Source organism: Hydra viridissima, unplaced genomic scaffold (assembly GCF_058129835.1).
Source record: "Hydra viridissima isolate aposymbiotic clone 2 unplaced genomic scaffold, HvirCarnegie_v1 scaffold_5, whole genome shotgun sequence".
NCBI classification, from domain to species: Eukaryota; Metazoa; Cnidaria; class Hydrozoa; order Anthoathecata; family Hydridae; genus Hydra; species Hydra viridissima.
Window position 1 is genome coordinate 19,108,217 of NW_028324304.1, and position 16,174 is coordinate 19,124,390.

At 25.7% G+C, this 16,174-nt stretch overlaps 3 protein-coding genes across 8 annotated transcripts in view; 2 read left to right on the forward strand and 1 right to left on the reverse strand.

Moving 5' to 3' along the window:
* Positions 1-6,465, forward strand: part of LOC149889184 (uncharacterized) — a 12,676-nt gene extending 6,211 nt beyond the window's left edge. For 3 of the 5 annotated variants that reach the window (XM_090086820.1, XM_090086818.1, XM_090086821.1), the window contains 17 exons: positions 1-61; positions 1,068-1,122; positions 1,434-2,306; positions 2,411-2,449; positions 2,713-2,757; positions 2,908-2,961; positions 3,243-3,339; positions 3,450-3,615; positions 3,711-3,903; positions 4,018-4,056; positions 4,519-4,668; positions 5,119-5,181; positions 5,340-5,405; positions 5,490-5,534; positions 5,753-5,824; positions 6,008-6,064; positions 6,169-6,465. The exon at positions 1-61 is cut by the window's left edge. In XM_090086820.1, the coding sequence (XP_089942946.1) occupies positions 1,111-1,122; positions 1,434-2,306; positions 2,411-2,449; positions 2,713-2,757; positions 2,908-2,961; positions 3,243-3,339; positions 3,450-3,615; positions 3,711-3,903; positions 4,018-4,056; positions 4,519-4,668; positions 5,119-5,181; positions 5,340-5,405; positions 5,490-5,534; positions 5,753-5,824; positions 6,008-6,064; positions 6,169-6,465 (2,268 nt within the window). In that variant the 5' untranslated portion in view covers positions 1-61; positions 1,068-1,110. Of the gene's footprint in view, positions 1,123-1,433; positions 2,307-2,410; positions 2,450-2,712; positions 2,758-2,907; positions 2,962-3,242; positions 3,340-3,449; positions 3,616-3,710; positions 3,904-4,017; positions 4,057-4,518; positions 4,669-5,118; positions 5,182-5,339; positions 5,406-5,489; positions 5,535-5,752; positions 5,825-6,007; positions 6,065-6,168 lie in introns of all 5 variants that reach the window. The other 2 variants (XM_090086822.1, XM_090086819.1) reach the window with 2 other exon arrangements.
* Positions 1,579-16,174, reverse strand: part of LOC149889185 (uncharacterized) — a 123,098-nt gene continuing 108,502 nt past the window's right edge. Inside the window, exons 3-11 of one of the 2 annotated variants that reach the window (XM_090086826.1) lie at positions 16,022-16,041; positions 15,800-15,919; positions 15,276-15,384; positions 13,408-13,457; positions 11,334-13,255; positions 8,743-10,401; positions 5,983-7,240; positions 2,253-2,301; positions 1,579-1,763 (exon numbers count right to left, since the gene is read on the reverse strand). In XM_090086826.1, coding sequence (XP_089942952.1) covers positions 13,231-13,255; positions 13,408-13,457; positions 15,276-15,384; positions 15,800-15,864 — 249 coding nt within the window. In that variant the 5' untranslated portion in view covers positions 15,865-15,919; positions 16,022-16,041 and the 3' untranslated portion in view covers positions 1,579-1,763; positions 2,253-2,301; positions 5,983-7,240; positions 8,743-10,401; positions 11,334-13,230. Of the gene's footprint in view, positions 1,764-2,252; positions 2,302-5,982; positions 7,241-8,742; positions 10,402-11,333; positions 13,256-13,407; positions 13,458-14,613; positions 15,385-15,799; positions 15,920-16,021; positions 16,042-16,174 lie in introns of those variants that run through there. The other variant, XM_090086825.1, reaches the window with a different exon arrangement.
* Positions 6,700-11,306, forward strand: LOC149889186 (uncharacterized). Its single transcript, XM_090086824.1, has 6 exons — positions 6,700-7,249; positions 8,750-9,292; positions 9,442-9,579; positions 10,018-10,077; positions 10,687-10,773; positions 11,108-11,306. The coding sequence occupies exons 1-6, from the start codon at positions 6,700-6,702 to the stop codon at positions 11,245-11,247; spliced, it is 1,518 nt and encodes a 505-aa protein (XP_089942950.1). The 3' UTR covers positions 11,248-11,306.

Consider the following 16,174-nt stretch of genomic DNA (forward strand, 5'->3'; position numbering starts at 1 on the left):
TTAGGACATATCATGAGGCATATGTGACCGAAGAAGACTGTGAAGAGTAAGTGATAGAAAGGTATTTCTTATTTTTTAAAAGTTTTGTGTTAGACAATTCGCGAGGTTAGAATAATTTTGTTCTATCTCCATGTTTAAACGTTGGGAGAAAGTTTTTGATTTTTTCTTAAAGTAAAAATTGTTTAAAGTTTTAGCTGTAATTTAAAAAAAAAAAACAACAACTTATGCTTTAAATAATTTGTTTAAGCAAATTATTTAGAAAAAAATGTGTAAAATAAAGCGTGTTTTAAAAGTTATTATTGCTAACTAAAATTAACAACTCATTTTCTCCCAACTTTTAAAACGGGAGATAAAACAAAATAATTCTAACCTCGCGAATTGTTTCTTGATTTTTTATAGAGTATTTCAAAATTACTGTAACTTAATATCAAGAATCTTAGAACAGTAATAAAGGTAACCCAAGTTGAGATTACCTGGTTATAAATGAAACCCATTTTTAAGTTATGTTTATTCTATATTTACTATCATCTTTCAAATAATTGGAAATGTTTTCAAAAACAAGTGTTTATAATAAAAAATAGACGTGGATTTCAGTTAAACATTGAAGCTTGAGCGTTAAAAAAAACACTTGTTGAGTTTTTAAAAAATGTTTATGGATCTCATTATAAATTTTGCCTAATTTCTACATTAGCTACTGTAATGTGCAACTTTGGAAACCGAATTTCATGGCATATAATTTGAATTTCTTATAAGTTTCAAACTTTGGAAAATTTTTTAAAGAGATGTAAAATCTTTTATTCACCTGTAATTTAACGTAGTTGACTGGATTACTTACAAAAATAAATAAAACTAACAAAAAATTTTATTTATCATTACTGTCATAAACACGCTCTCTTGGTTTATTAGTACAGTGAACAAAATTAAAATAAAGTATAATAAACAACTAAACATCTGCTTAACATGGTTTTACATTAAGAAGTAGAGAAATTAATGTTTTTTCTACTTTAAAATTATATCACATCAAAAGCCACATCAAAAGCAACATTAACTTAAAACTTTATATTTAGAAATATTTTTAACTGTTTTCCGAAGTTCTGAGGACTATTGAAAATGAGTTCTACGGTAAGCAAATTTACTTTTTAATATAGTATTATTATATAGATAAAATTTCTTGGATAATCAGATATTATTAAATTTCATTACTTACTTATCAAATTTTTAACATTACTTAACTGATTAATAATCAACTGAGTAATTATAAATCTGGTAATACCTGACAAGAAAATCTAAGATAATAAAGGTTTTGGATCACTAATATTTTCAAAAATTCAGTGCAGCATTTACTATTATCTCATCATAAGTTGTTACGTCACTAATTTATAAATTTAGCATAATTAAACTTAAAACGTTATTATTACTGATTTATATTACAGCTTGTAAAAGATGTTGCTGAAACGGACTGCATAAAAAACTATGAAGTATTTGATATGCCTATAAACTTGGTTTCCAAAATAGGTGAAGGAACATCAGCTTCAGTCTTCAAGTATAGCTTAGGAAACAAACAAACGGCCGTGAAGTTGATTAAAACCCAATTTTCTCAAAGAAAAACAATGCTAATTGCAACAAAATTAAAAAAACTACAACATAAAAACGTTGTAAACTTTCTAGGTTATTCTGTAAGGCCAACCGCTTTGTTTTTTGAATTATGCGCCACTAATATTGAACAAATGGAAGTCAATAATCTGTCTCAGCTCATTGATCTCCTAAATGAAGAGAAAATTTTTTTATTTCAACAAAGATTAGATTTTCTTTTACAAATGTCAGAAGGAATTGAATATTTGCACGAACACAATATAGTTCATAGAGATATCAAGCTTTCAAACATTTTAGTGACAGGGCATCAGTACAATGTAACTTTAAAAGTCAGCGACTTTGATGACTTTGTTGATATAAAAGCAACAGTTCCATGTAATATGACGAAGCCCAACAATCAAGGAATGACCCTTGCCTACACAAGTCCTGAACTGTGTAATTGTGAGGTGGAATCTCCAAACAAAAAATCCGATATGTACGCTCTTGCAATAACTGCATTCGAGCTTTTTAGCAGTTTTTCCACAGCATGGCATGGTGTTATACCATTGTTTAAAGATATACTTTTGCTTGATGCAATCAAATCTGGAAAACGACCAAACATAAGCCACATTACCGGTTTATATACGGAAAATACAATTAATGTGGTTAAAGTTACTAACCTGATCGAGACTACATGGCAAGACAATCCAACGGCTAGACCAACCATATCTGAGGTAATAAAAAACAGAAAAGCTTTAATTTCACTTTCACTTTGAAATTTAGATATAAAAATATACTAAAGATATATATAACAAGCTCATTAAAAACATTTTTTTAGTGGAGAGAAACAGTGTCAAGTATAATAACATCTGTCATGGTAGGTGACCTTTCATGTTTTAGCTATAGCATTAACAAACATTTTTATTGCAAACTTGTAATTTATTTAATTCAAAAGTTGTTTTTTTAATATGCATCCTCACATACCTATTCATTAAAAATTGACTACCACGCCCACCTTTATACTAGGCTAAAAATAAAACTTCTGAAAATTTATTTCATGCAATGTGAGAGTAACAAGAGTAGTACAATATTCCAAATGTTATTTAACACAGTTCATTATAAATACTTATATTAAATTAGGGTGCACCAATTCAAGCATGTGACATAAATACATCAACATTGCAGGTTTGTTTTTTTTTAAATAGAACATGCAAGCAAGAAAACTTGCAACTTCTACAGACTTTTGAGTAATTCACTTTTAAAGAAGTAGTTCTGAAAATAACCCTTCAATAGCACACAAATTTCTTCCTAACTATTTCAAAAATACAATTATAGGTATCAAGTAGCATTCAGCCATATCATGAAGAGAAGATAGTAAATAAATGTCAGGTAACAAACCCATTAGGTTACTAGCTCAACAATGATAACAACAAAGAGCATTTATATAACTTAGACTTTAGTAATTATCATTATAATATTTATAATAATTAAAATATATATTACAATAATTATAATAAACTTTATATTAAAATTTACTTTTGCTGCAGAATTTTATTCATATAAATCCAGAGGGAAAAAAAAACAACATTTTGACTGTCCTATGTTTTTATATTGTAAATAGCAAGCCAATTTTTTAGGAGAAACTCAGTGATTAAAAATTATAATTTTAGAGAAAACGACTTTCTCCAATTGAGGCAGCAAAGCACTATATTTCATTAAAGGAAGATCCAAGTTATTTAAAAAGAGAATTTATTAACCAAACAAAAGGTCAGAAAACTTGTCAGAAAATATATTTCTACAAACTTTCTAATGTAAAAAAAAGAATATCAGAATGAAATATTACATAACAGATATCAAATATGGTTTTACTTGTATAGGTTTTGGAGTGTTTGCATGCAAAAGCTTAAAAAAAGGAGAATTCATAGTAGAATATAGGGGGGATTTCGTTGCAAAAAGCACACTGGAAAATAAAGAAAAGTTATACGAAGAAACAAATGCTGGCAGTTATGTTTATGACTTTTTACACAAAAATATTGAATACTGGTACTAAACTAAATTTTATTCTAAAATTCATCTAAATTTTATAATGTTTTCTTTATTTATATTGATATTCTTTTAAAACAAAAATTTTTATTTAGCATTGATGCAACTCCATACAATGAATACTTAGGACGCTATGTTAATGACTCAAAATACTTTGCAAATGCATACATGAAAAAGATTTTGCATTGTGATGTTCCTCATTTATGTTTATTTGCTTTGAAAGACATTTGTGTTGGTGATGAAATTCTCTACTTTTATGGAGTTGATAATCTAAAGTGGCATGCTGAGGTTTTTTTTTATTTTCTTCTCAAGTTTTAACTACTTATTTTTATATTTTGCCAATTATTTGCATTCCCTGGTGATTTACTTAAAATGTTACTAAAAAACCTTTTTTTAACTCAGGAATTTCAAATGAAGACAGAGCAAAAAAGAATATCAAAGGTAAAAAAACCTTTTAAAAATTTTATCCACACTTTATAAGATAATAACTGTGTGCACAACGATTTAATAATACCCAAATAAATTGTTTTGTAATAAACAAAGTTTGCTGCACCCTACCTCTAAAATCATTTTCACATTGTTAGAGCTGTTCTGTTTTTAGGGCTATCATAAATTACACTTTTTTTTTTCTTCACAAGGATGAATAATAATTTAAGTGAGAAAGATTTATTTTTGAGAACAATTTACTGATTTTTTTAGTTCTAAAGTTAATTTTTGATTTTGAAGCATTATTTTCTTGTTATCTCAAAGTCAATTTTAAAAAACAAGACATTTTTGAAATTTTTTTTATATTCATGTTATATTCACTCCTGTTACTAAAAAAGTATAATCAAAAAGTGTTTATTTTATATGAGAAAATTGATCATTTTCTTTTTATTGAAAAAAAAAACAACAAACATTTAGATTGAAAAATTACAAAGACCGAAAAATGGCATAGAACCAGTTGAGAAAAGTGCACAGTTAGATAAAGACAAAGAAGTCAGAAGTGATGTACAGTTTAATAAAGTCACAAAATTGGCAGCTACAGATTGTGATGAAAAAGACAATATTCAAGTAAATATTTCTAAAAAAAGACTAAATGAATATATAACAAACATACATGATATTATTATTTAAAAGCAAAATTTTTTTGGCAAAAAAAACAAACTTCCTTCACATGTTTTGCAACATACTTATAGCAGATTCATTATTTTAATTATATTACTTCTTGTATTTAATCTTAAAGGTTCATCTGATGTACTCTAACCCTAAAAATATTCTTAATAAAGTAAGGATATTTTAAATATAGGGAGTAATATTTTTTTAAAACCTAGTATTTATAAGCCAACTCAAACTCATAATGAAAATTCAAAAGATATTTGATTTCTACTTTGATTATGTTAATTCTATTTCTTTTTCAATTGTTATTATACTTTTTTCATCATTGGTTTTGGCTAGTGACTTTATCAATTATCAAAAAAAAAAAAAGAAAAAAGAAACATCTTTTTATTTTATTTATAATAGATTTTTTCATCAATCACCCAAGAACATCAAAGTGAAAAAGAGTCTTTACCCCAAACTCCACAGGTATATTGCTTTTGTAAACAAATTCATGCTTTTTAATATTTGAAGATTGATTAAAACTAATTGATCATTTGAGAGCAAAAATATTCAGCATTTCAAACTTTAATGGAAATATTTTATGTGCAACAAATGATATAGATTTTTAAAAATTTAATTTAAAGTCCTGTGATGAAGAAAGAATTGATACTCTAGAAAATGAAAGCACATCAAGATCAGATTCCAGTGAGGTATGTGAAGTTTTAACTTTAATTTACTACCACTTTGCATTTATGATATGATTTGATTTAAACAAAATGCTAATGATTTTTTAGGATGACATTGATTTTGAAGCTCTTAACTACAACTTAGTTTTAGAGGTAAATTTATTATTTTATTTGTTAAGCTGAAAACAATTTTAAATACACAAAATGTTTTTTTAAATACACAAAATGTGTTATTTAATTTAATTTTTTAAATGTTATTTGATTATGAATAACTTTTCCATGTTTAAAGTGATCAAAATCAAGTTAAGTTTATTGCTGTTTGATTTATTTTTGATTAATGTAGCAAATATCTTAATCACATTTCTTTGCAGATATCCGATATTAAAAATGCCAAAATAGCTTCAAGCACTTTTATGATAGATGATGTGACAGGCAAATCTCAGGTAAAAATTAAGTTGACTTTTTAATAAAAAATATTTTAAATACTTAACATTTTAAAAACTAAGAAAAACACTGATTTTATACTAAACATATTAAATCTTTCTTAGCATTATATGAAATAAAATCAAGAAAAACTATTAAAAAAGAAAACATCTCTTACTTCATACTATTGTTAAATATTCTAGGTAGGTCAAAACAGCCAACCAAAATTGCCTGATGAAGAAATGCCTAAAAAAGTTAAGGTACCTTTGAAAAATACATTTTTTTTAAACAATTTATAAATCAATCTGAATAAAGTTAAATCCCAAAATTTTCAGAAATTGAAATTTAAAATTCTAAACTTTAGAATGTAAGAAAAAAGAAGCCACATCGATTTTGCATTTTTTGTAAAAAGTTTACATCATATTTAACAAGACACATAAAGCTTATGCACAAAAGTCATCCAGAAGTTGAAGTTGCATCATCAATTAAATCAAAAAAAGAAAGAGATGAAGCTTTTGGAATGTTTAAAAGAAAAGGGATTTTGGAAGTCAATGTAGCTGAAGCTGGAAAAGCGGAACCAAAATATGAAAGAGAACGAGAGGCTCAAAAATATAAGGAAATTAGTTATTGCAGTCAATGCCTTGTGTTTGTTTCAAAATGATTCTGGCACAATCATGTGAAGTCGTGTCAAAAACACTCATGTCAAAAAGTTCTTCCTGTTCCAGTGGGGCTTCTAAGATTACCTGAAGAAGCAAGATTAAGTGATGAATTTAAAAAAAACATTTTATCACATTTTCGAACAGATAAAATTGGTCAGATTTGCCTAAAAGACATAACAATTCTTAAAATTGGTTCAGTCTTTTATGATAAAGAAAAGAGGAAACTTGATAAAGTTATGGAAGCAAGAAGCTCTGTCAGAAACGCCATGAGACAATTGGCACATCTTTACAACCTATTTTTACACTGCAAAAACTTACCAACACAAAGTAATGATTCTAGTAGTATGTTTTTGCGCTCTAACTTCTTTGCCTTAAGAGAAGCAATAGATATTTTTACAAAAAAGGCAGATTCAGGCATCAAAGCTGGTTTAAAACAAAATTTATTTTATTTAATAAAACGTGCTGCAAAAGTTCTTAAAGCATTATATTTATCAGAAGCAAATGACAATGATGCTAGTGAAACTGACAAGTTTGTTAGTGTTTTAGAAATGTGGGAGGACTTTATCTTTGGAGATGCCACTTACCAACTAAATAAAAACAAAAACGTAAAATCTCGTAAACCATCTGAACTTCCAGTTGAAGAAGATGTGATTGCTTTTCGCAATTTTGTAATTACAAAAATGGCAGATTTAGCAAAAGATTCCTACCAATGGTTTGACTCTGAATGTTTTGTTGAGCTTCGGGATTGCGCATGTGCAAGACTTACATTGCTAAATGCTAGAAGAGGTATGGAATTACAACTATTGTTTTTATACTATTTAACAAATTCTAAAATAATATCAGCTATTAACATCATATCATTTCAGGATGAACTACTTCCATATAACTTGCATAATCTTAGTTTGTTATAATTACAAATACAATTTTATCTAAGCTTAAGAAAAAAAAAATTAGAGCTTGTAACTGATGTTAATGTAATTTTAAATAGTGTTAATTTAGCAACATAACCTTGTGGTTTTTTACTATAAAAGATATTTTGTAAAACATAAAGGTTTTCAACTAATATTTGTGAGATTGACATAAAAGCTTGTTGTTCTCACAAACTTTGTGGCTTTAAAATCTGTTTACTTCATTTTTTATGTTATTTGTATACAAGATCTTTTTTTAAAATCTATGCCTACTTTTTAAGTGATATAACAAGGTCAAGAATTATAACACATGATTAATAAATCAATAGTTTCTGCTAAAAAATAAAAAATAAAAAAAAAAAAAAACAAGAATCCTCATAAAACAGTATTTGAGATTTTTCTTTGATTAAAGTAAAATTGTTCTTTGAATAGAATATTAACAGATTTAAATAATACAAATAATTAATTATATTGGTAAACTAAACAAACCTAGTATATTAAACATATGAAATGGTAGATCATTATTATAAATATATGGCAAAAATATAAAGGCTAAGTGTCAATAAATATCTTTTTTTTTTTTTACTTTTATAATAATAATAACAGTAGTAGTAATAATTATTATTATTATTATTATTTTACTTTTAATGTATTTTATTTAATAATATCATTATAACTTTATATATTTTATTTAATAATATTATTTTTAATATTACTATTTATTATTATTACTATTATTATTATCTTTATTATTACTATTATTACTATTATTATTATTAGTATTATTTTTGTTATTATTATTATTATTATTATTATTATTATTATTATTATTATTATTATTATTATTATTATTATTATTATTATTATTTTTATCGATACTATTATTACTACTATTATTGTTATTATTGTTATTATTATTATTAATATTATTTTATTATTATTGTTATTATTATTATTATTATTATTTTATTATTGTTATTATTATTATTATTATTATTATTATTATTATTATTATTATTATTATTATTATTATTATTATTATTATTATTATTGTTATTATTATTATTATTATTATTATTATTGTTATTATTATTATTATTATTATTGTTATTCTTATTGTTATTATCATTACTATTATTATTATCATCATTATTACTACTAAGGACAATAATGATAACTATTATTATCATTATTGCCCTTATTCAAATGTCTTAATATTATATTTAGTGTTTATATATACAAAATGTGATATATATTAGAAAAACAAATAAAAGGATAATCTAATTAAAAAAAATTAAAATTTTGAAGCTTTTTTTTTTTTATAAAAGTAGTTATATAAAACAAACTTTAAATTTTATATTTGCATTTTACATATAAGGTGGTGAACCAGCCAGGCTTCATCTTGATGAATACCAACAAGCTATTGAAAACACATGGATAGACAAACAACACTTGCTTGATCTAGATGAGATTGATCAAAAGCTAGTTGAAACTTTAAAAATAACTTTTATGTCTGGAAAAGGAAACAATCATCTAGTTCCTGTTCTTATTCCTCCAGATACCCTTCCAGCATTAAAAATTATAGCTAATAGCGATATAAGAAGAGAGGTAAATATACCAGAAGGAAATAAGTTTTTATTTGCATGTACAAGAAATTCTGAAGGACATACATCTGGTTGGAATGCTGTTCATAGTGTCATTCAAAAATTAAATTTAAAAAAACCAGAAAACTTGAAAGCCACTACAAATCGACATAGAGTGAGTACATTATTTTCTGCCCTTGATTTACCTGAAAAGGATAGAGCAGTATTTTTTAAGCATATGGGCCATTCAAAAGAAATAAATGAAAACACCTACCAAGTACCACTTGCCTTGATGGAGATAACTAAAGTTGGAAGACATCTTCTTAATTTTGATTCAAGTAGGTTTAACTTTTTATTATAATTTGAGAATTTATCATACAGATGTTTGATGTAGGAAAAAGAGCACTTAAGCTCAGCTCTTAGAAAAAACTAGAAAAAAAAAAAATTTTAAAAACTTATATCTTTTTGATTTTATTTTCTTAAAAAGATGGAAGTTGTTCCAAGACACTTAATGAGAGCTCAAGTTTCCCTCAAACTATTAATCTTGTATCTAACAAAGCTGATGTTGAACCTAAAAATGACATAGATAAAGCTTATGCAGATTCATCAGCTGAAAGTCAAAAAGGTAGTTACAGTTTTTGTTAAATTTGTGGTAAAGTATTTTATGTTTTCTTAATAATATAAGAAAAAGTCTTTTTGCATAAATTTGCACAAAAAGTCCAAACTTATGCAGAAATTTAAGCATTTAAGAGCTGTTCTAATGTTTCTAAATTTACTGTTTTTACTTTAGTTTCCATAATATCCCATAAATTTTATCTTATATTTTGGCTAAAACTTTTTCATTTAATTCAGCTTTTAATAAATAAAAGTACTTTGTTTCAAAAGTTTCGCATTCTTATTTAAATTTAAGCTACCTTTTGAAATCAAGTAAAAGGTCAAAAATTACCTCAGTGTAACTGAATGATCTACATTCAAAATTCTAAACACTGTTCTTAATTTGACTGTCAGATTTTAGTATTGTTTATTATTTATTTTTTGTAACTTGTATCATTTGTTCTCTTAGAAATTGTGAAAAGAAACAAAAAGAGACAAAAAGTGGAAGAACCACAAAAAGATTTGGCAGGTATCTAATTATTTAGTAACAAATATAATTTTTAATTAGTTTTTTTGAAATGGTTAACTGTTTGAATGTTTCTGAGATATAAATAAAACTATCTGTAAACTAGAGAATCATATTTATAATAAATAATGTTTCTATAAAATTTGGCAGCCAACAATTATTGGCTTAGAAAAAAAAAAAAAATTTTAAAGCTTTTTAAAACATTTTAAAGCTTTTTAAAGATTAAACAAACAAAACAAAACAAAACAAAAAAACAAATGACTGAAATAAAAGAGAAATACCTCAAGACACATGGCGCTCCAGTGTTATTCATCACATTTTTATTTGCTAAAATAAAAAAAACAAAAACAAAACATACAGAATAAATGAAAAAATTAAAATATATTAAACATTTTAAAAAAGTCATAACAAATAAACCAGATTTAACATGACTAAACTTCTCCTAATAGTTATATATATACTCTACACAAGTATCATGTAAACATGATAGTGGTGTAGAGTATAAATACATATATATATGTGTGTGTATCTTTTTTTTGAAAAATATTTCTTTTTTATTTTGCACAAATATGCTCTAATTATTATTATCATTTTTTTCTTTTTATTTTTTAGAAAAAGAGTATCATGTTTGGGTGCAAAGAGATGAAAAAATACTGCTGGACAAATTTCAAAGTTGCATTGATGACAACAAAATGCCAAGTAATCTCCATTTTTAAAAACTATGAAATCTTTTACGCTAAGAACTATGCTTTTGATTATGTTTTACAATCTGAAACATAATCATGAGCATAAAAAATAACAAATAAATATTTTAAAACCATAGTTCTATATAAATTATAGATATACATTTATAAATAATTATTGATAATCTTAATTTCTGCTTAACTAATAAAAAATATAAAACAAACAAATAAGAGATATAAAAAGGCAATATTTCAAACTACATCATGAAAAAAAAAAGATTTAGAACACTAACTGTTTTTTTATTTGGATGTGCTAGCAAAGAAGATCTCTAACTTATTTTTTTTTTTAGGTAAACAAGAGTTGCTTGAGTTTTTGGAAGACTTTTTGAAGGAAATTCCATATAAAACAGCTCGAACCAAACTTACAAATGAACGAATGAAAAGTTTAAATAAAAAGAAAGAACGTTTAAAAGATATTAACATTTTATAATCATAGTTATTTTTCCTTTCTTGCGATTTTTGATTCTATTAGGGATCCTAAAAATGAATTACTTGCTTGTATTTGAGTTTAGTCACCTAGATTTGCTTTAACACTTTGCCTTTGTCTAACAGATGCTTTAATTAATGCTACAGCAGCAAATAATCAGAATTGGAAAATATGTGTATTAACTTGAACTGCTAACAAACAAAAGCGCGTCAAAGATTATCGCATCGTGCTAATTTCTTTCCTTGTAATGCTGTTGAATTTATTATAAAAGTTCTCAAAGAACTTTGTTTTTTATTTCACGGCAACCGAAATTTTTTAAACATTTGAACGGAGAGGTCGTTTTCTTGTAATAGGGAAAGATGTTTTTGAAGCATAAAAGTTGTTACAAAAAGCCTACAAATCTGGTGGCGGATTTTAAAATTCGTTAGATATTAAAAGTCGGGCTCATAAAAAACTTAATTTTCATATTCAAGTTTTTTTTTTCGTGCCACGTACCTTTTTCCTCAAATAAAAACTTGTTCTTCTAATTTTTAATTTCTAAGTCAAACGATTTCAAATTTATGTAGGCTTATGCAAACAAAGTGTTTTGCTAATTGGCTTAAATTTTTTTCAAAATGACAAAATAAAAATTTTTGATCAAGATTCAAAAAAGAAAGCTGACATGCTATTGTTTTTTTACATGGTCGCTTTAAACTTTTTCTATTAATCTTTTGATAATGGCTCCTTTTCCATTACTTGGTAATCTTTCATGACTTGTGACACAAAGTAAAATTCAAATGTAATATCATAATAATTCATTAATTGACCTAAGTTATAAAACTTAGTGCAACTTTTTTAACTTTACACATCTATCCGTAAAATAATTTTCTAATTAGGAAATCGTCCTTTGAGTGAAAATATTTCTTTATTAAATTTAAATTTAAGATTAGAAGCGAACTTTATCTATTTAAAAGTAAAATTTTGCATGTTGGTGATAATTTTTACATTTTTTCAAACATGCCAGAATTTGAACAACATTTAAAAGAAAACTAAAACTGACTGCAACATAAGCTATTTGCTCATTTTTAAAAACATCCCAAATTGTGTTTAAACATTTTTTAATTATTGCAGTAAACTGTTTTCTTTCTCTTTTACCTCTTATCGTCATTATCCTATGATTTTCTTAAACATCATTTCATAATATCAGAAATTCTATTTCCTTTGTATTTGCATATACTAGTTGAGACCGAGGAGTAGCTGCCTCTCGGAAGAAATAAAATAAGTTTTAAGATTAGAAATAGTAAAAATGTTTTTGGGGAGATGTCTAGACTCACGGAGATGAATAAGTTTAACTGCTATGCATAGTTGACAAACATACACAACAAAACACCGGATTGTTTTATATATGCTTGTCTTTTTACAATGTTAACACGTACTAAAGTTTAATGAGCGCGGTTAAAAGAATTTAAAATTTATATAACCCAAAAGAAACATTTTTGTATAACGCAGGTTTAATTCGAACCTTAAACGCGGTTTGATCAGAATTAGAACCATCCACTATGCCACGCGAACTTTAGGATAAGTTGTTGTTATTTTAAATATGTACGCATTTTCCAAACAAAAACTTCCTTCACTGTATTACTGCTAACAAAGAAGATTTACGAAATCATATACACAAAAATTTTTTTTACACTAAATTTTATGCTAATAATAAATTGTAGGGGATGAGATGGGGAAAAAGAAAAACATCTGTGCTTTGTAATACATATATGTCCTCAGGCCCATAATCGTGTCACAGAGGGGTTTCGAAGAGACTACAGCACTAACAGCCATAATCTACACCACCGTTTAATTCCACAACTAGGGTAAAATGAGCACGTATTCAAATTTTGAAAGCTATTATCTATTTATTGTTTTAATTTTTTTCTTTCTCTTCTTCTTTTCATCATCATATATTTCAATGATCATCTTAAATGCTATCCTTTCCTAACATCAAAAATTTTTTTTTTACTTTTTACTTTTTACATGTTGCCTAAATAAATAAATAAATAAAACTGATTAAGATATTATAAAGATATTCAATTTTAATCGAGTAAAGATATAACTTTCAGAAATACTTTCGAGACAATTTTTTTCTCGTACGATGAACATTCAAGCAATTTAAGAAAAAAATAACCTACTTACGGCTTCGTGTTTATTGACGTCCATTTACTGTTTGCAGAACTGTTTTCAAACTTTAAAAAAAAATTAATTTATTCCAAACAGTATAAACAAAGTGTATAAAAGTTATGAAGGTTTATAAATAATGAGTCGTATAACATTTTTTTACTTTTTTTTTTTTGCAAAAAATATCGACCAAGAGACAACATTAACATAATCAGACAATTCCGTGTATTTATTTATCTATTTTTTTTTATTTAGTAATTCTTTTGATAATAACCAAACAAACAAAAAAAATCAAAAAAATGCGGTTTCATTAATTCTTATTAATTAATTTTATAAAGGAAGTTGTTTTGCAGTCGGAAACATGCGACGCATTAAAACAAACTTTTATATACGTGTAGTCCTAGTATAGCTTTTAAAGATATTTTTTATTAAGGTCTACATAAAAAAATCAGAAAAATTAAGGGCTACACGAAGTTTTTAGAAAATATTATTAAAACTTTTTTTTTATATCAAGTTTACATAAAAGCTATAAACAAAGACGTTAATAGGCCAAAATTAAAATTTAATGAATATTTTAGCTAAAACACAGTGTCGCCCTTAACGCGGTTTCTTTACCATGTAGACCTAATAGCGCTCTTAGAAGTATATATATATATATATATATATATATATATATATATATATATATATATATATATATATATATATATATATATATATATATATATAATGCAATTTAAGATATAACTTGCATTTTTAGCTTAATGTTGTCTTGGCTTTCAGTAAATAAATAAAAGCAGTAAGTACCAATAATGAAAAAACCTATTATTCATTTTTTACAATAGTCACCAACATGAAGGTGTCTATTGTTAAAAATGAATACCAACACAAAACATCACAACAATAACACATAACAATAGAATATTTACATCCTTGATCCTAAAATCCAGTGAAGATAACAAACCAAATTAAAATATGAAAGGTAAAATTAGAAAACCAATTTAAAGTTAACTATATTTATCTTTTTACTAAACATATAAATACATAAAAGTATATTTGTTTTTATGTTCAATATTAGTTATTAAATTACTTCAAATTTAGGACATGAAAACACCCTAGATTTAAAGATCAAGGTTGCATACTCTCATACACATTACGCTAAACATTAACAGACATTATTATATTTTTTTTTGAGAATAATTAAAAAAGGCTAGACAACACAACCTAGCTCCAAAGCAGTAACTCTGCCTGGCACTAAATGCTGCCAAGTCACAACTCTGCTATAAGTACATCGCTTGGCTGGCAAGGTTATCAATCTTGCTCAACATAATGCCAAATCACACCACTTTGAAAACATGGAAACAACATAATTTAAACATATATACAACTATAAACAAATATGGTTTTATATAACACATTTGATTAATAATCTTTTCAATTTGATGAAGAGTAGCTTGTTCAGCTATTAGAAGTGGGACTGAGTGGTGAATGAAATCTTCCATCATAAAAAATTTGTATGTATTCCAGAGATGAAAAGGATTGTCAGGTTCACAAAAGGTCAAAATAATTGAAAACAACTGTCTAATTTTCTTTGGCATATGTGTTAAAACCGTCTCAGAAAGAGTATTCTGCCATTCAGTGTCATCTTGCAACAGACCTTTCAAAACACATGCTTCACAAAACGTTTCAAGGACAATACCATTAACAGTATGCACATCCTCCCAAGATGTTGCTCCTTTTGCTTGCAAAAGTAACAGTCTAAGAAAAAACAATTCTCCAGTTGGATTAACTTTATACATTCTTATTATCACCTTATTACCACCCCTTTGTCTAACCTTCCATTTACAATGTTTATCATCAAATATAGAGTGATAAGGAATGCCTACATAAGAATAGCAATGTGCTCTTTCATTTTCAGTATTTAACTTAAACCATGCCGTTAGATGCGTATCACGTTGAGCTGCACAATCTAAAGCCATTTGTTCTGCTCCTTCTCTAAAATACAACAATTGATTTTCAGGTAGATATTTACCAAGTCACAGCACTTTAAAAACACGGAAAGAACATAATATAAACATATGTACAAACTATAAGCACAATAAATGTGTTTAAATATGTATATAAGGTTTAATATATACTAAAATAAATAAATACCTTATATACATATTTAAACCCCTTTTTAAAACAATTATGTAACACATATTAACACATACACAAACAGCAAAAAAACACTTTACATTATTATAAAAACACATTGATAAAACAACTATAAAGCACTTATTACCACACACACATACATATCAAAAAAGCATATATGCAAACAATAAACGTGTCCAAACAAAAATTCTAAAAATGACGCAAGAAAATTTAAAAAGATACAAAATATATATTTACAAACAATTCTCTTTACCTTTTTTTTTTCTCATAAGAACTGTAATCTTCATAACAACATTTAACCTTTACATACAATAACATGTGACATGCGTTGTCAGTGTCGGCACAAAATTTTAATTTTTTTTTTCTAAATTTTCTAAAAAACAACAAAAATAGTTAATAGCATCACAGAAATTTCAAAGTAAAAATAACAATTTTATGGAAACAGCATTAGTATAACTTTAAATAACATCCATACCCCTATTTTCCTTCTGATAACTAAAATAATAAAAATAAAACTACTAAAAAAAAAACTAAAACTAACAAAATATTAACGGTTTAAAAAATTAAAATCCTTTCTACTTTATCTAATAAAAATGTATATATAACTATTTCATATACTTAATTCAAT

Coding starts and splice junctions, on each gene's coding strand:
- LOC149889186 (XM_090086824.1), top strand. CDS start 6,700: ATGGAAGCAAGAAGCTCTGTCAGAAACGCCATGAGACAATTGGCACAT. Junction 10,078..10,686: donor ACCACAAAAAGATTTGGCAG/GTATCTAATTAT, acceptor TTTATTTTTTAG/AAAAAGAGTATCATGTTTGG. Junction 10,774..11,107: donor TGATGACAACAAAATGCCAA/GTAATCTCCATT, acceptor TTTTTTTTTTAG/GTAAACAAGAGTTGCTTGAG.